We start from the raw sequence: 20,524 nt of genomic DNA on the forward strand, positions 1-20,524 counted from the left end.
CCTGGCCGCCTTACATTCACCGTCAAACCAGGGTTTAGAATTTGATTTTGGCTTTTTACATATATTAGTATGGTTATATTTGTATATACCAAAAGTTGACTTAGCAGCACTTACAAGCACATCACTACAGTCTGCCATAAGTGTATTGACATCTAGGTCGTTCGTATTACTGCATTGGTTAATTGTATCAATAATATTCTGAATTTTGTCATCGTTTATATTCTCAATAAAATGTTGGATTTTCTCAGTCTCCCAGTTTTTAATACGTTCAGTATAATCTGTTGTATCATGTGTATTAATGTTATCATTGGTAACTGTATTGGCATGGTATGAAGGTTAGAAATTAGGACATTATTTACCAATACATGTTACAAAGACTCACGAGATGACTCGGTTGGCCGAGCACACCTAGCTAGGCTTGTAACCTTTCAATATATTCTCAGTATTTCGAAATACCATTGTCAGCCGAGTTGTTCGTAAGCGTCTGTGGGGTTTGCAATTCGGCGAGGAAAAAGGTAAGTAGATAGATCTCTTATTCTTATCTAAGACAAAGACTTTTTTTGTATAATTATGAATCAGTATATTCTCTTTGTTTATAAACATTGTAAATGCATGGGAAAATCCATATCACTGAATAAACATATAAAACTAGTGACTAAAAAGTAGACTGCCTAAATATTGATTTCAGCTGCTGACTACGGCGTATTGTCTGAACGCCGACATATTTTTCTGTGTGAATCAATTATATTCTGTTTCATATTTACCTAAGATTTACCGGTGTTTTACATAGGACATTTCCAAACATAAGAAATAAGTATTGGGTTAAACTGGCTGTTTATTGCTCACTTTCGTTATAACATCTTCCTAACACAGGAGATATGTTCCTGTATTTTGAAGAAAAAAATAGAAATTATGCAACTATAGAAAATTAGTAGAAATAAATGAACAACTATTAATAAAATACTGGTTTTGTTCTCGATTAGCAGTCAATTTTAGAGCTAATCGGTGCCTGTGTATTCTCACTATACTATATCATAAACATGATAATAAATTTGATCATGTCTAGACCTAAAACATAAAAATATACAAAATTGCAATCTTTTCCTTTCTTCGTAGGGAGATAGGGTGAAAATCATTCACTTTATGAATTTCTCTCTTTCTAAATGATGCATGAAAGATCTTTTGAAAATGAATATAATAGACTTTTTAGACTTTGGTCTAAACAATGAGCTTAGACATTTTGTCTTGTCATACGCAAATGATACATAAAATGTATATTTTTCCGATTTTTTCAAATGGTAATAATAATGTCGGAATCAACTGCCACGCTATAGAGAAGGGGGACGCTTTAATTTTGGGTGTGACATTTAATTACAATTTTAGCCTTAGTCCTTTCAAATGTAAACGGAAACTATTGTAAAAAAAACATCCCTACTGTCTTATTTCATATCTTATATAGATATACCGTTTTTAAATAAGTTACGTTTCTACCATCTCTTAATATGAAAGAGTTATGTAATTTAGGAAAATTCGTCTATCAAGCAGACATCTACGATCAAGTGAGTTTGTAGATAATTGAATGTTGGATGAATGGAATGACATTATAAATATTTATTGTAATTTAATTAATGGGAATCTTGTACTGTATCAATAAACTACATCAGATGATAATCAATGAAGAATTACAAGCCATACTGTTATAAATCATCTGGCCCCGACAGCGCACCATGTCTGGTGTAGGGCCCCACACCAGACATGGTGTCCGGGCCAGAGGAAACTCGGGCTAACTCTTAAGTGGATCCACAGACTTGTGGACCTGAATTATAGCGCTAAGAAAATGTGGGGGAAAAAACAGAGAACAAATTTGTCTTTTTTGATATCAACTCCACATTCTGTCATTTATGAAAAATTTGGTTGATGTTGCTTAAAAGATCATTTTAAACTCGGTATAACGAATGTTCATTACTCCTTATAATTAATATATGTATAAAAACATAATTACTAGCCAGGTGCACAGATCTGTGCTCGAACTTCAAATAAGTAATTTTGTGTTAATTCACGTGAATAGGAAACAGTTCAATGAACCAAACGATGTTATTACGATTTTACACAAAGGAACTGGTTAGACATTCAAATTGTGAATGTTGAATGTCGTCTGTTGGCAGGTATTACGGTTCCCGATCGTATTGATCAGATACCGTTATCTTACGATTTAGGGGAACACTCTCTAGATAACCCCGTGTGGAGCCCCTATCTGACTTAAATCTATGACAGGTAAACAAATAAGGCGACTGTAAGCTACTGACCTGCTCACGGACCATAACGAAACTAGCACTTCACTGACTGCAAGTGTGCCACTACCCCGCTAAATAAAAAAATAGTTTAAATCAATTCGCAGCGTTCATTCTATAGGTAGAGGTATTGTGTACCGGAAGATGGGACTTCCTTATCAAGATTGCTTAAAACCAAAAAGGGTGAGGTTTTGGTTTCAGGCAAATCCCGCGGTTATAATTAAGAGAACATTGATCGTAGATTTTGGGGATATTTGCAAATATATTCACTATCCTTCTATAATGCATTTCTCTTATTAGGAGGTAAATCATTCTCGCTGTGAAGCTCCAGCGAGAGTTATAATTAGATGTGGAGAGTGAAACTGTATAGCCGAATTTGCAGTGCGGCACCTCTTTATGGAAAACTTTTGATAGAAAACTAACAAGTCAGTTTTGTGTGTGTTTTTGGCTTAACATGATGAGCTAAAACATTTGACCAGATAGGTGGTTCTTGTATATTGACATAAGAGCAAAATAAAAAAAAAAATGGTAGAGATTGGTTTGCTACAACGATAGAAAGTAAGTTGTCAAAGACCTACGAGGCTATTGACCCATTGCTTTATTTTTAAAATGCATATCACATAATATTACACGTACCTAGAGGTTATTTCAGTATTTACAGTAAATAAAGTGAACAGCACTTATAATAAAGCTAAGAATAATTTACAGAATTTTAACTCAATATATAGCTGGTTGTCACTGTAACTGTTTCGGATAGATAAATTGAAAACACCTCCGAACATCAATGTTGTTAATTGAGCATTTAACATGATTGATTACTTAACGAAATGTTCCTATGAAATACAATTAGTATGTATTCATTGGTCTAAGTCACTAACAATGACGCATTCACACAAAATGCCTATCATTGTGTAGACATCTGCTTCACGTGTCCTTCACTCATTATACACTTGTAGAAGAGGTACATGTTTAATTACCCGAGACTTACATTGTCTGAATTAACCTGTGAACTACACATCTTGAGAACTTTGACATCACCGTTGTGATTGATGCAGATAACGGAAATGACGTACAAAGTGTGATGTATCACAAAATGTTGCCTTCTTTTGATGGCACTATGGTTGGTGGTGTTTGCTAGAGATGAAATAGTATCCTCGCCCTGCAGATGAAATAGTAGCCTCGCCTCCGACTCGGGTATGATGTCATACCTCGACAATACTATCAGATCATTGTGCCCTCAAAATTGAAAGCAATACTGGTTAACATATTTTAAGAAAAAAAGGTTTGTCTGTTGTTTCTGTATGATTTCAAGGGGGGGGGGGGGGGGGGGGCTTTCTTTCATTATTAATACATTATCATTGAACAAAACGTCAAAGTGATCGAACAAAAGCAAATTTGTTATACCGATAGTGAAAGTAACAATCAGTTAATTGCATCTTCAACATGAATTTCATATTAACCGATGCAAATGGTGATATTGCATAATCTTTAACAATATGTGATGATTGATAACATATGTTCGTATTTTTTAAAGACTGTGTCAGCTTTAAGTCTCTCTACGCTTTCTAAATAATTCATTTAAACCCAAAATATATTAACAAATACACTATCGAGTATACTAGTAGTTAAAGCGAGGAAGTAAAACCCTAAGATAAACGCTGTTAAAATGCAAAAGGAATAACTTTCCAGTTAGATGCACAAGTAGATTAAACGTCCAATACAATATTACGATCCACACAGTTAGCATAGTGAACACCATACACCGACTGGACAGATTGACCTTTTGGATCTCCATTCACTTCATACAGTTTTGTGGGCTTTTAACAATCCCCTCACTTAATGGCGGTTCTAGGACAATGAGAAGTCTGACTTGCACCTGAGGTATCAGACCAAAGATTAACATATTCCCTTTGACTCCCTTTGTTGGTGTTTCTTTGCCTTAAAATCTGGATAGCAGGTACACCTGTACTTAATGCTTATCACTTGCGACGTTCGAATTTCCTACTTGTGTGTGTTTCAGGACATTTAAGTGAGATGCTGTTTATTGAATCCATTTTTTTCTTTTTTTGGAATAAAGGAGCAGGGGCAATAAGGGTCAATTTTGGCCCATCCAATGAATATTCTGTTTTTCATGTATTTTGTACATTAGGTTATGGGTAATTCAAAAAGACATATTTTTTTCAATTCGTGCAAAAACAGACAGCGAGGCAGACATTCAAAACGAGGCTCTGTATTCTGATTTCCGATAAAATTGTCCTAAAACAAACCTAACATTCAAAATCAACAATAAGTATTTTACATAGTAGTATTTATTCATTTCATTCAACAACAGTAGATGCTAGTTTTCTTCATTCTCTTGATGAATATATACAAGTTAACATATTTAGTGATTATATGAGTCTAGTTGATGAAAAGATGTAAGGGTAACCATGGAAACGGATGCCATATTGTTATCTTTGTATCCGGATTAAAAGATGTACATATTTGGCAAAGATATGGAAAATCTTCATTAAAATACATTAAATGTTATCTTTTAGGGCATAGCACATCTATTTGTCATATACATTGTATATATATATATGTGTGTGTGTGTGTATAATTATAAAGCCCTAGGCAAATTATACCTTTGTGCTACTTCAGCAATAACAATGCATGTACAGTAGTCGACTTATATTACGACAATGGTAGCAGGTGTTTTTCAATAACTTACAGAGATATCCGATCTTGTGGTTGCACAAACATAAATAAGTACGATAAGTTTAATTACAATCTGTATTGAAATTAAAGACATTAGACGACGAACAAGAACAGTAGAGATTAACTCGTATAAAACATAACTGTGTCATATATAATAAATTATATATAGTTGTAATACCCGGTAAAGCAAATATGGTACATTCTAAAGAGGAAACATGGTGTTTCACTTCATGCAATAAAACACGAAAATATGCCAATATGATATGAACAATCAAACATATTCTACAATATGTCTTTACATGAAACACATTTCTGGTAAACATGATATCTTTTTACTAGGTTCTGCTTTTTAAAATAATTATCCTACACTGTAAGTAGTTATTGTCGATCTTATGTGGTCATCATTGTTGCCCTAAAACTGATCCTGTTCATAACAATGAGATAACAAAACGATTTTCCAATTGGAGGTATCGTATTCCAGTTTTGTTGTTGACAATAACATGTATCTTTTATTTTTTGGCATTTGTCTAAAACAAAACTTTTCTACAGCGCGCCTCTCTAAGACTTCCAAGACTCCCTCTTATAGACCCCCATCATGGCCGCGAATGGATGTTTGTTTTCCTGATGATACTCTGATGTTCGTCATATGCGTACAGCAATAATAATTAAGCAAATATAATAACCTCTGAGAGGCTAGAGCCCCGGGTTACTTTTATACTTTTTGAAATCTCTACCCTGGAATATGAACCCGCTTTGTTGTTTGGTTCGTTTTCTCCCTTTATATTTCATAATTGTTTTCCCATATAATTAACATGGAGGCCATATATACATTTATATTTGACCATCGAATTCTGACTAGCCTCTTGCCGTTCACTGCTTGAACCGCATACTCACCCATCGCTACTTGCTAAGACTGAAATATAATGAATCCCAGTACTATTGATGATTTTCTGATTGGATTACTCCTGCGTCTCATCAATACCTTTCTATCATGATTCAAGTATCGGCGTTGACTTCTGTACTGGAGATGGCGCATGACTGAACTTGGATTAGTAGCCCTTTTTCACAGAATTTATCATATTGACATCTACAGCAACCTTTTTCAAACAGTTTGAACAAATGTACCACTCCGATAGTGTAAGAAACAAGCGTTGGACACTATATTGTTTAACGAAGGTACTCAATATCTGCAAGATAAGCTTTGGCCATATACGATATATGCGATGTATACGTATAGGTATACGATGTGTTTAACTGTTTACTGCCTTCAACAAATTGACAGTTATGATATGCTAATACATTACAAAATAACATTGCAGGGAGACCGTTTCGGTACCTGAATGAAGACAATGAGGGCTTTGTTGGGAGCTCTGGTGTTGACAGTTATTGTCTCCCCCTGGCGTGCATATGGATATTCATCCTTCCAGGCACGTATTCCAAATGGAGACAGAGTACGTGACCCTTGTGATGGCGTGACAATCTGGCAGGGAGTGGGTCATCAAGGAATGGGCGGAGGAGGACCTAGGAACCCTTTCGGATTGGATTTCTACAACAATGGCATGGTACTGGATTCTTGTTTAAACTTAAAATATGGGGTAACCTTAGTCACAATTTGTACTCATTTGATTTTGTGTCTGCCCAGGAAAACCTCGTGGCAAACAGGAGGCCATCTTAGATTTTAACATCTTGTGTTTTGTATTGCTATTTTTTATCATAGAAATTTCTTTTTAGATTTCTCTTAGATTTCATGTGTAGATTCACTTTGTTACATAATAATTAAAGTAGACAGAAGAACCAATAATTATTTTTTCAATTGTGGACGTCAAGATCTTTCCGGGATCATGCGTTTGATTTTAAGCCCACGATCATCATATTGATAAAAACAAAAAGGTTACTACTTAAACTGCAAATGTATGTTTCCTTGGTCCGCGTTTTGCCCATTTGATTATGAAGCTGATAGAGAAAACAAAATGGCGGAATCGATTTTCATTTTTTATAGCTATGTCTTGAAACGTACTAAAGGGATATCTCCCACAGTTCATTTTAAGTTCTTCATCTTTATCCCTAGGCGTGCCTTATCAATTTGAAATGTAGTCATCTTGAATGTTGATAGCTGAAGTTTCTTATTCCGATTCTCAGAGAAAAGATCAGTCTTACATAGAACCAATATAGACCATTCAGTTGTAAACGTCAATATATTTTCTGTTAAATGCTTTCCTTTCAATATAACTCAATTTAGTGATATTGTTAAAATTAGTTTTATATGACTGGATGATACTCTTACTTTAACAATAAGTGCCTCTTTTGACCAATTCTTCAAGGGGCGGCTTTGTACATTGCCATTTGTCCGTTGAATAACACATATTTTCCAGGAATAATGATTTTTTTATTAATTTCCAAAAGAAAATATTTTCCAATGGAAAATTTAAGTTCAATAATTTCTTTTAGTTAAGGAATGAAGATGAAAAAGATGTTCATGTAGAAATCATATTTATTTGGTTATAATATTTACATTATATAAACATTAGAAACTTTTATGTAATTATATGTCAACAATAGGTATGGAACAGCACCATTTGTCTGATGGACTCGGATAGTGATGGAACGTCGAACGGCGCAGAGCTTGGTGACCCCAACTGTGAATGGACTCCGGGGTCAAATCCAACAAATGCGCCAACCGGACATCCGGGTATGTGTTTACATATACGTGCATTCATCTATAATGCATTTTAGCATGATTTAAAATTACTTCAATACATTTAGACTCGGTTACAACGGAATCGTCCGGAAAGGTCGATTTTTTAGATTTTTTTAGAAATTCAAACCGATTTGATCGTCCTATTCAATAAAGAAAGTAAAAACACGATATCGGCACCATACAGTTCATTTACTAGTATTGTCCGGAAATGTCCAATGGAAGTCCAACTTGCTTTGAATGACACAAAGCAGTCAATCTTATCGTTTGCTTGCTTATCGAGTTCGTAGTAACTTGTATGGAACAAAAGTATATTGTGCTTCGAAATTCTTCTCTAAATAATACATAGACAGTCAAACGATGCAAACTGCTTATAAATAAATGAAATAATCACACTGTAATATTTTTAGCATTTTCTTAAATATTGTTAATTGATTCCCCATAAAAAGTTACGTTGACCGGGCGCGCACAAAAGGCTGGTAAACGATGATTGTTGACTGGGTGTTTCTACAATAGATTAATAATGAATCAATTGCCCTTGATTTATTTCGACAGTGTAAGAAAATCTGAAGGATAAGAAAACATAAAAAGCAATGAATTTGATTATTAGAATATTAAATTGTAGTATAAATTCATGAATTGAACGTATGTTAATGTATGAATTGACTTTAGGTGATGCAGTGTTTTAAATGATATAATGAAATATTAACAGATGCTTCATCAATCAATTTCTTACATTACACGTGCATTTATTACATATTGATCAAATTCAAAGTATTCGAAATCCAGAAAACATTAACTTACAGTTCATTTCTTACGGTGTAGGCCCGTGTATAGCTATATCTCAAATCTATCTCACTATCTATAAGAAGATCCAACCGTTAAAGGAGATCTAGAGTTATAGTCGCATTAAGCATCGGGATAAAAAATGATTGTCACCATCATGATCCCATTTCTATCCCGTGTGGTATGGTATGAAGCTTGATAACACGCAATGGTATGCCTAGTGGTTATGTTAAGCCGTTTCTTTTTGTGACATTAACTTTATATGTGTTCCACCGATGGTGAATCATATTTCACCCTCCTTTGAATTGAATTGTCTTTCTTCTTTTTAAAAGTCATTGTGTAAATCATTCATTTGTTCTTATTTACAGGCCTGTGTGAGCCATGGAGTGAGCCGATGTGTTTAGAGAAGAATACGTTTCATTCGTGTCAGACTCCTGAACTCGCGTGTGACGCCATCAACGATCCAGGTAGAGTAAACGATGGTTTTCTGTTCATACCAATTTATGTTTAATTGCTCGTTTCTAGTATCTTATTGATTTTTTGGATGAAATAAAAAGATTGATCATGATATGAATAAAATGAATAAAAGTTGGCATATCTAACAATAATATGGCATTAGAATGAAATATAGATGTAAGCTAGTAAGTAATAGCTGGTTTTTCTCTCTGTTTCCGAAAATGGATGATTCTAAATTTCCCCTTACGATTGCAGTTATTAGAGACTTTAAACACCGGTGTTGCCTTGACCTGCATACCATAGTTTACCTCATTTGAATAATGGCGTAGTTCAAAATAACCATATGTGCTTCACGTTCTTTTACAATTTAATACTGAAAATAAGAACATATTGAAGTACGAGACTTTGGTATCTCTCCATTTAGAGTTTTACATTTCTTTCGACCGATTTACTTTGAGTTTCTATCCCGTTAGTTTGTTTTGACTCTATTATATCTAACTCAGGTTTTACAATATTCTCATTACTCAGAATTACTACAGTAATTCCCTCTCTCATATAATATTCTACCGGAAGCTTTGAACTGCTTAATTACAAAACCTCTGACGTTGTCTACGGTATTTAATGTGCCCTGTGTGGGCTGATATTTAAGCAATGAGCAGCGGTTTAAATGTTGTTATTGTCAATATGGCAGCAAGATGTATGGTGGGCAAATGGCATGGGAACCCCATATTGACTATAACAACATTAAAACCACTGTTCAATACCTATATTGACATTGTCTTACAATTTCCGTCAACTTTGAAAAAAACTGAACCAACAAAGAAAAATCCCGCTTTTTAATGTCACATGACCCACTTGGTGTTATAGCCTAAGGCACTAGGTGTTATAGGCGTATGGTGGCAACTGCTTATTAGCATTGTGTCAATGGGGAAATGCGGAGCAAATGTGAATATATGTTGGTGAAACAATAGGACAATTGCGAAGACGTATGAATGGTCATCATTCTGCATTGAAATGTTTACATCGATATCTCATTCATTAATCTTAATGGCTGTCCTTAACAACATTCTCATAGCAACAGCCCCACACTTAGTAACCCGTACAGTACACGGCGAGGGAAACACGATTTCAAAACGACTTGACCAGTTGGATTCGGTTGAGGACTGTCCTTTCTAGGAGACAGATTGATTTATTAATTCTACCTTGATTTGTATTGCGAATGTCGAAGATGAAACAGAAGGCTCTAACACACCCTGCTGTTATTCGCTTGCTCTTTTTCTCGGGGTCTTCTAGCAAATCCTTTGTTTCATATTTTGCCCATATTTTTGAGTTGGAATTATGGTTTCGTTTATTATGTCGGTATTCTTTTGAAGATCTGGGAAGATATTGATTAATTTAAATTTCTTATATCAAAATTCACGTCTCTTTCACAAAGACAATTTCACTTGTTTTGTAGACGTTCGGGATTTCGCTGTTAGATTTCCGGAGACACCAGTTCCTTCAAAAGAAACATCGTATATGTGCATGAATTTTGCCTTGCCTGCTGACCAGGATTATCACGTGATCGCTGATAAAGGATTGATTAACAACGAGTTCGTCATGCATCACATCATTATCTACGCATGTCCAACTGACGGTTGGTATTTAACTTGATTTTAACTTTGGTTGGTGTTAAGTTGCTGCATGTATATTGTTATTTTACAAACCTTTAGTGCTTCATCTTTTACTACGGATACGCATATTATAACAGCGGATTAGCTAGTTAATTGCGAGATCCTCAATAGAGGTGGGGGGAGGGGGTCTTTACCATCCCTGACCCCTTTTCTTCTCCAATCTCCCTATTATATTGATAAAAGCACGTTTGGAAATCGTTCAATAAATGAGACGCAATGTACTATTTATAACGAAGGTATGGGACTATCTAATTGGTTAAAATCGGAAATACAATTTCTATGAATTATCTTTATAAAAGGATATAAAAATGCAATATAAAAAGGTATTGGAAATATGTATTATATATTTAATATTAGTTTCTATGACACCAATATATTACTATTAACAAGTAATATATTGTATCGTTGCTGAGATATCCGGGTGAATGATATGGTTATATATGTCTCTCGTTTGTTATACTCCGAATGTATACTAAAGATGAACTCTTCAGATAAATCACGCCACAGGGAAACCGGTAGCATCACTGTATGCTCCGAAGTACCATGTTCTTTTGTTGTCTTGATGTCTCGATCTCGTTAATGCTTTACATGTTGATTAACCTTGTGTTTGATACTCATCTCTTTGCAGTTGAACTTAACGATTTGGTCAACCCGTTGAATACTCCCTACGCCTGTGGTATGGCTGGAGAAGTACGGTGTCAGGAAATCATAGCGATGTGGAGTGTTGGCATACCTGGGTTTTGTCATAACGAAAACGCTGGGTTCAGAATAGGGCCAAACGGATACAAATACGCTTCAATGCAGGTACTAGTATTGGCAGAGAACTGAATAAAACGCAAAAAAAAAAATGAATTTCAATTCCATTATCATTTTCTTTACAACTTGTATTAAAAAATATATATAGTTTAAACTAAAATCCATTTTATCCCTCCTTCGTAGATGCATTGGAACAACCCGTCAGAGAGGAGTGACTACAATGACAGTTCTGGAATGACTCTGTTTTACACTCCTGTATTACGGCCATACAACCTGGGAAATTTGATGATTGGCGAACATTATTTCCGTATCCCGCCTGGAGAAACACGCTATGTTGTGGAATCAGAATGTAGTTCCTCTTGCTCCGCACGATTCATGAACGGCTCTATTAACGTAATCAGCGGAATTAACCACATGCATTATATGGGTGAGTCCACATTCTTTCTTTCTTAAGTGAATATAATTTTGACAGGCGTATTGTGGAATACCGTCTGTGCGTCTGTTTATCCTATTTTGTATTGGTATAGTATGCCTAGTTTGCTCTAAAAGGCTATAGTGCATTCAAAATAGGTTTGTCTGTGTTTATTCTTTAGAAATGTTCTGATGAGGATTAAACAGTGTATATCAACCTAGTTAATCCTTATTAGAACATTAGATTCAATTTGTGAAAAACAAGTTTGTTTTCAATTATATGTACTTGGTTTATCGTTTGTTTGTTTTTGGTTTTTTTTTTTTTTTTTTGGTTGTTTTTTTTTTTTTTTTATTTTGGAACAATTACATTCAGGTTTGGTATTTGTTCTTCCAAGACCGACCTAGTAGAAAGGGTATAGTGTAATGGCTTTGTCTGTATTTTCGTCCATCAATGTGTGACATCAATTGTACATTTTATGTCAAAGTGTAAGTGTCAATTGCATTTGAGATCTCTACTACAAACGTCATATCAACAACATTTAACGGGCATCCTGTTCGGATCCATTCTTTCTTATAATGGTTAGGCTAACATGAAAATATTTAATTTTTCAATGTATTATGTGATCGATTAACAACTCTTGATTTTTAAGATAGCACATTTAATGTATTTATACGCATGACTAATTATGCTGTTTTCACAATATTCGTCGTTAACTGGACAAAATCCGTTGATGTTTCATTGACGTCTTATCAAAGCCTGATCAATTTCATTGTTAACTATTTTAGATATTGGAAAACTACATGTCCTAATCGTGCTGATTGCTGATTACATCCGGCTATTGTTTGTTTTTACAGGTAGACAAATGACTACCTACCTTACACCTGACGGTGGAGATATGCAGGCCATTATGCATGACGAGCATTTTAGCTACGACAACCCTGTAATCCACACGTAAGATATTAACTTTCATCAATATATTACATTAAATGGTTACTAATTGTCCTTCGAGACGTGAAATTTAAACGAAACCACCAGGAAAATATATGATGATATTTATAATGATATGTAAGATATTAACAGTGTATAAATAGGTATATATATTTTTGTGAAATCGTTATTTTTTCGAAAGACAAGTGTATATTGCACACAAATTTATCTTTCAACATTACTTTTTACCGCTATTTACACTACTTTTTTGAAGTTTTTAGATGTATTTCTATTGATTTCATGAAGATTTCAAAACTTGTTGGCAGCACGTTTTATTTATTTTCCTATGCAGGCAATTTTCACTCTTAATGGCCTACCAAAAATTTAGATACGGCCAATATTTTGAATGAATATTTGAATTATGATAAAAAGTGCAATCGGACCGTAATCTTGTATGACTCGTCCATCACAAGTAATACTAACGTCATGATTGTAGCATTTGGAAGGGTTAATAGCAAATAGACTTTTAATATTAGTTAAATAATTATCATTCTAGATGTAATCACCAACATTATTTTAAGATTTAAAAGATCATGATATATGCAGTTATTTAAATATTTGTCAGTTTTTGTTTTGTTTCTTTTTGCATCGAGACTATAGAAATACATTTTGTTTTTAAACCACATCTCTCGATAAACCTGTGTTCTTCCATATCATGACAGTAAGATGTATCAAAGTTCATTGTTGTAGAGATGTATCAGAGCATGGCTTCGTTAGCCTTTTTAATACAGTGGTTGTTTTCACTCTTAATGGTCTGGAATATTTTACAGATTTCAAACTCCGTTGCAAGTAAGACCCGGAGACGTACTGAAGACAAGATGCTCGTTTACTTCTTCACATAAAGCTGTAACAACCACCAGCGGAGAAGCTACTTCACAGGAAATGTGTTATGCATTCTTGTTTTACTACCCCAAAGAATCATTTCGGACAAGGCAATGCACTACTTTAATGGGTCTGCCAGGATGTTCAGTGAATCACCAAACCGATTTAGTAGACGGATGCCAAATCCAGTCTTTCTTAGCAAACCAAACGATGTTTCAAGACATATTTAAAGAGGTAGATCAATTACTCAATCAGACCTTTTTAAGATTTATCCACCATGAAAATGACTAATTTAACTAGCTTTTAACATGACTTAATTTTGCCCTCGTGTTGTTTGAACTCACAAAGCATGTAAAGCTGTATCATCAATTCAATTCAGTTCTTGGTCAAGGCGAGCCCTGACCGAACTATTTCTTCACAATAACAACAAAAATACACTTCTTCCGTGGAAAGGATTTGATAAAAATAACTCGATGATAGAATGAAGACAATCTATAATCTTACGCATTGGTGTTATTTGTTATATAGAATTATAAACTACTAGTATTTGAAACGCTGATTACTACATTTGATGTATAATCCTCAGTTTCGTATGTTCAAACCTCCTCCCATTTTCTATTATCTCGTAGTTTCATACAGTACGACTTGTTGATATAATGCTTTAATAGAAGTCACTGAAATTATAATGCGTTTTCGTTGGGAAATTAGCAAATGTCCTAATAAACCCTTAGCTACTCTCAGTTTGACAACATGGGTCCTCTCTGTTCCGCGTGTCAAATACCGCATCTCCACTCATATTTTTGAATAGGTTGTCCGGAAGTGAATTCAGTGGTTGTAGCTATATTACTAGCATTACAAAGAGAAAAAGTAATGATCTCCAGAGTTAAAACGGTCGACGAAGAGATATGCAATAAAGTTTGCGGCAATAATACTGCATTCGAAGAGATGAAATTAATTTCCTCTCGTGCAAAAGGAACGAGGCCAGATGTTTGCAATTAAAAAAAATGTTCAGAGATTAAAACTATACTTTGTAGAATAATCGACTCCCTTTTGTCCCATTGATTGCATTCTATCTTAGGCAAACGGATGGTGCCCAATAAGGGCGTACCAATAAGACGTACATCATTACCTTTCCATACACAAACGTTCCAACCAGTTGTTACTTGAAACAAATTGTGAAAGACCGGGTCTTAGGATTAATAAAGTGAGAGTTAATATAGCCTCCATTGCTTAAAGGGAGGAAACTAGATGAGGTAAATGATTGAAGTTTGGTTGTTTTAATCGAACTTTGGAACCAGAAAATAAATAGTCAAGAAATTAACTTTTTCTAATAATGAAATAATGGACTTTTATCCCTTATTACTTAGAGAAAGCTTAATTAAGCCAAACCTAGGGAATTTTTTTGTGATTTTGCCATAGCTTATGATATTTTCTCTAATAACGAGCTTCATTTTAAAAACTCATTTTTTTCTTTTTATTTCAGCTCACAGTGCGATGCGAAGCATTTTCCTGTCGTAAAGAATGCAAAACCTACATCAAGGAATTGAGAAAAGATCCTTGCATGCAAGGCAGGGTAGAATATTACGTCACGCGTGTTCTCAGCATCTACGTTGCAGTAAATGAAATGGCCCTCTACCACTCGTGCGATGCTGAGATTGCCCGGGAGGCTGCCGAACCGTGTACCTGTACAACACAGGCACCAAGACCGTGTGTTGAATACACCGGAACTGCTGCTTCTCACCAGATGTCGCTTTATCTGCTTCTGGTAACGATGGCTGCAATATATCTAAAGTAATCCCAAACGATTCCTCATTTCACAGAATACATCTACATTACACATATCGAAATACATAAACGGAAGAAGTTTTTGCTAATCATCGGTACACTTAGAGTGGATTAGCTAGTTTAGTAATATCATTTTTCAATTACGTCAGAATGTCGATATCCATTTAATCAAACATATCATCATGGTTGGGTCAATCTCGGAAGCAAACGGGCATCTGAACAAAATGCGACAGAAATTTAGACGTCTGCTGATTGTTAATCTTTTTTTACTTTGTGATGCAAAGTGGAAAGTTATACATTTTTTTGCATTCATTTTACAGTTTAGTGTTAATGAAGCACATTAGATTATTGACAAAATAAGACACGATTATGGTACAAAAACACAAAAACCTCTCATTTTTTGTATTTGTTTAAGAAAAGGCAATTATTTTCTTTGAACCCGCTAGCTTTGTTTAAATAGCATCATTGCAGAACTGTTAATATTATATATATGTATATGTATATATTTGTATTAAAATTTTAACTTTTATATGCATATCCAATAACACAAGTTTTGTATAGTCAAAACAACATCATTCACTTAAAATCAAACATCATGTATAGTTATTATCTTTGCCCACTCAAATAACGAAAACAAGCACTTGTATGCTTGCATTTTCTGTTATGACATTAACTTCATTTTCCAAAAAAATGTAAATTAGAAAAAGGTTTAACACAGGACATATTTGACTACCCACTAATGTACATCCTTAAGTATATTATTAAACGATCGCCAATGAGTAAGATGTGTTAAATGGTTATACAACTTGATACAAATTTTGAAGCTATCAAAGGTGACATAGGCTTCAATATAGGCATATGAAGAGGTAAAATATTAAACAGTGTTACAAACAATTGCGGTTTACCAAATATGCATTACTACAGAGGCGCGCCGATTCTCCGTCTCTGTCGTTGCTAAACATAAGATCGAGATAAATACATTTCCATTCATACTTTATGTAAGTCTGACGAACAACATCGAATCGTGCTACCATTTGCACAAACTGTATCATGCACAATATACTATAGTCATTACACTTATTCCACATTTACATACATGTTAACATCTATAATAGTATGTTGTGCTATAGTGAAAAGTCCATTTGTCATCATTTATGACAATTTGCGTTGTTTCATATTATTGGGTCTCATTAAGGTATATATTTGTTTCAATTTACGCAATATAATGTTACATAAAATATACATTACTATAACGTTAATTTGTGCCCTACATCTTGATAAAATCATTTAACTATGTTGTTATCTAATTTTGAACTAAATTTCTTAAACCCATGTCCATGTATCTTATAGTAAACGTATTTGCTTACTAGTTTTCATGATACAAGGTAGTAAATGTTAAATGATGATGTACATAATGTTTTCAAAAATAATATTCTCATTTAGTTTTGGTTGAAATCAATGAAACTACATTAATGCATGGTCTTACCTTTCTTCGGTAGTATTGTTTTTTCGGCGTGCTCGCTCTCCCATAGGGACCGTTTTGGGTGCTGTTTTTGAGAAATTGTCCTCAAAGACCTTTATATCAGAATCTGGAAGATTTGATGGTAATTAGATGAATCAAAATATCTCAATTATATTGTGGACATCATACAGTGAACATCATATCTTAAAATAAATGTTTCATTATATGTTGCAATTGGAAAAGGAAGGTTCTGATGACAAATATATAAAAATTGACAGCTCCAATTTTCAATTTGGAACTCCTTGGAGTATTGTATAGTCATCGTTGTTATGTGCAGGAGACTTCCATCATTCTATGATGATAGATTTTACGAAAACTGAAGATTAAGCAAATGGTAGGAGGCCGTTGGCCCCTTGTCGATGTACAGTATCAGTTGAGATTTGTGTGTGAATTAATTGGTGTAGATCTTATACTGTAGGGCCAAATAACCTGTATATTTCCTTGTTGAATGAAGTGACATGTTCACCTGTTATCGAAATCCACAAAGCATGTTTTATAAAAATATTTTGTTGCTGTAAATAAATTATTTTTTTATTATATTGTCTCGTGTCTTTGATCACGTTTGCCACCGCTGCGGAATCGAGAATACGGCGTTACTGTTCCGACGGCCACGACGTCTTCAGCATATCTGCTGATGGTACATGGAACGAACATATTCAAAACATACATGATAAAGCCTATAAGAGACTTAATATTCTGAAATATCTTAAACACAAAGTTGACAGAAAATCTCTTATTACTATTTTTATATCTTTTATTAGACCAATACTTGAATATGCAGATGTAATTTGGGATAACTGTTCACAACAGGCCAAACATTTACTAGAATCTATACAAATTGAAGCTGGGAGAATCATTACTGGACTTCGAAAGGGTACATCACATAATGTTATCTATCAAGAATTGGGATGGGAAAAGCTTGAGAATAGACGTAAAAAACATAAACTTCTTCTTATGTACAAGATACTACATCAAAGTACACCTACCTACCTATCTGATATCATCAGCAATTTTAGAAATAATATTGATGAACATAATTATCCTTTCAGAACCACTCGGACTTTCAACCCTCCACTATGCCACAGTGAAAATTATTATAATAGCTACTTTCCGTCTATGTTCCGTGAATTTGATGATCTTAGTATTGAAATCCTTAACGCACCCTCCATTAGAGTATTTGAAAAGATGATATCTAACAACAGTGTAAATAATGATACTACTTCAGCTATCTTCAAAAATCATGGTACTAGACATGATAATATAATTTTATGTCAATTAAGGAATGGTGCAAGCCAGTTAAACTATGATCTATTTAAAGATCATCTAAATGATTCCCCTGACTGCAGTTGTGGCATTGGGTTAGAAACATCATACCATTTCTTCTTCTTATGTCCACAGTATAACATACATAGGGACACTCTTAGGGAATCCCTACATAGTCAACAATACTTTAGTCTTAATATTTTACTAAATGGATCAGATGATCTTAATGATGAGGAAAATACTCACATCCTAGAAAATGTAGTTAAATATGTAAATAACACAAGGAGACTCTGATGCTGAAAATATACCTATACAAATATAGACTCACTATCTATGGTCATAAATAAGTACATAAAATATATTAATTGAATATATGTCCATCCTTATAACTGTCTATCAATCTATGTAATGATTCGCATTAAACAACATGTATACCTTGAAGCTGATAATATACATGATTAACGTCGTTTTGTTAAAAATGTACCGGCGACAAGTATTTCTTATTGCGTAAAATAGCAAATATACACTTACATATATATAATTATACATGTTTTCTGTTATTATGATCATATACCTATTATTATCATCATTTACTGGTAAAGTAATATCACAACAAAGGGCCAGGTAACATATATATACATATATACATATCACTGAGTCTGTGCAAACTATCTCTTACTCTATAATTTGATAATCATATAATATGCATATAAATGTTCAATTACGGATGCTGTCACTGTGTTTGTGTGTTAATGATTTTCTAATTATTTTCTGCTTTCTATAGTAATCACTGTACATCTATTAAATAATATTATCAACATACACACACATACAAATGTATGTATATATAATATATATATAAACAAAGGTGAATAGTGTCAATGTGATTATAACCCTCTTAACTAAGCATCATTATATTTATTACATGCCTTACAGGGTAAAGTTGGGTGAGATGTGGTGACTTGCTAGTTATGTATAATTGATTTATCTCCTTCCTATGAACAATCTCAATTGATAATCTTATTTGATTTGGACTTAATCAGAATTATACAATTTTATGTTTTATTTTAAATTCTTATATGGTACCAGTTTATATGCGGTAGGGAGATGCGTGTTTGGTCAACACATGAGTAGAAGACTACTGGTATTTACCAGATGGACATTATAGTCAGAAACTCTGTTGTTGATCAGGCACTTGTCTCTCTCCTGCATAGTAAACGAGTTCTCATAAATATTTAACAATAATTTCAAAATTATTATTATAAGAAAATACATAAGATTATCGTAATATATTATTCACAAATACTCTTTCTATATATATACTGTAATTTCCATTCTTGACTAATAACCAAATACTAATTATTTGAAATAAATGTAATAATTTATGGAGAGAACTTTAATATAGGCTTAGCCTGATGTTCAATCCATTTGATTATCAATAAAATATGTTGAAATGAAATTGTGATAACTGGCTCGAGAGAAAATCTCAACCAAGACTTTACCCAAACATCTTAGCACCAATATTAGTATCACTATATAGGGACTGCAGTTGTATTGGCATACTGGTTACTAAAGTGTATTTTGAAAATTTCCAAAGATGTAGACCATCTATTTTTGCACTACAATTTCCCGTTCCACAATCAGGAAAAACCTTTTTTCACTTGTGTTAAACATTGTTTTATTAAATAATTTAATGTTTTGGAGCCTATACAACTAGGGCTCAGAGAAAATTCACTGAGGTTGAAATCGTGAGAATGATTGGATTTCTTGTCGAAAACACCCGTCTTCAGTTTCGTGAAAGATATATAATGACCTTCAGCGAGGTGTTGCGGGAGGGTTAGTGTCCTGTACGCTTATGGCTTCAACCTCCATGCAAATGTGTTAAACCACATTCTCGGAATGATAACAGGGGTAGTGTAAATGGCACCACTAGACATTTTGTTGATACATTTGCAACGTTTTTCACCAAACATAGATTTAAATCCCTGCGACCGGTTAATATATTTACGTATCCGAACTGTGAATATTAGTTTTAGGTCTTAATCTATTACCCACGATGTCGTTAAGTTAAAATTAAGGATGGATAACGACAATGCTCCAGCAACTCAGCAGTTTAAGAGATTCCAGGGGTAAATACTTTGAAGATCAGTGATACCTTACACCACACAAGTCTATCAAGTTAATACAAAAGACATTTTTTACTTATAAGATATTATTAATATTATCATTATTAAATATAACCAATCAGTAAGTAATATGTAATTGCACATCTCTAAATGAAATATATATCCATCACGTAACTGACCTTTTTTTGCCATTCATATCGTACCGTGATGTCAGGAATATCGTAAGGAACACATATAATGATGTAATTACGAC

At 33.9% G+C, this 20,524-nt stretch overlaps 1 protein-coding gene across 1 annotated transcript; it reads left to right on the plus strand.

Moving 5' to 3' along the window:
- The first annotated feature begins 402 nt into the window (after positions 1–402).
- On the plus strand, positions 403–17,419 carry LOC117334351. Its single transcript, XM_033893910.1, has 10 exons — positions 403–515; positions 6,308–6,550; positions 7,548–7,677; positions 8,838–8,936; positions 10,382–10,561; positions 11,227–11,402; positions 11,538–11,781; positions 12,621–12,717; positions 13,524–13,809; positions 15,059–17,419. The coding sequence occupies exons 2-10, from the start codon at positions 6,329–6,331 to the stop codon at positions 15,368–15,370; spliced, it is 1,746 nt and encodes a 581-aa protein (XP_033749801.1). The 5' UTR covers positions 403–515; positions 6,308–6,328; the 3' UTR covers positions 15,371–17,419.
- Positions 17,420–20,524: the final 3,105 nt, after the last annotated feature.

This window comes from Pecten maximus, chromosome 9 (assembly GCF_902652985.1).
Source record: "Pecten maximus chromosome 9, xPecMax1.1, whole genome shotgun sequence".
NCBI classification, from domain to species: Eukaryota; Metazoa; Mollusca; class Bivalvia; order Pectinida; family Pectinidae; genus Pecten; species Pecten maximus.

Coding starts and splice junctions, on each gene's coding strand:
- LOC117334351 (XM_033893910.1), top strand. CDS start 6,329: ATGAAGACAATGAGGGCTTTGTTGGGAGCTCTGGTGTTGACAGTTATT. Junction 12,718..13,523: donor GACAACCCTGTAATCCACAC/GTAAGATATTAA, acceptor AATATTTTACAG/ATTTCAAACTCCGTTGCAAG. Junction 13,810..15,058: donor TTCAAGACATATTTAAAGAG/GTAGATCAATTA, acceptor TTTTTATTTCAG/CTCACAGTGCGATGCGAAGC.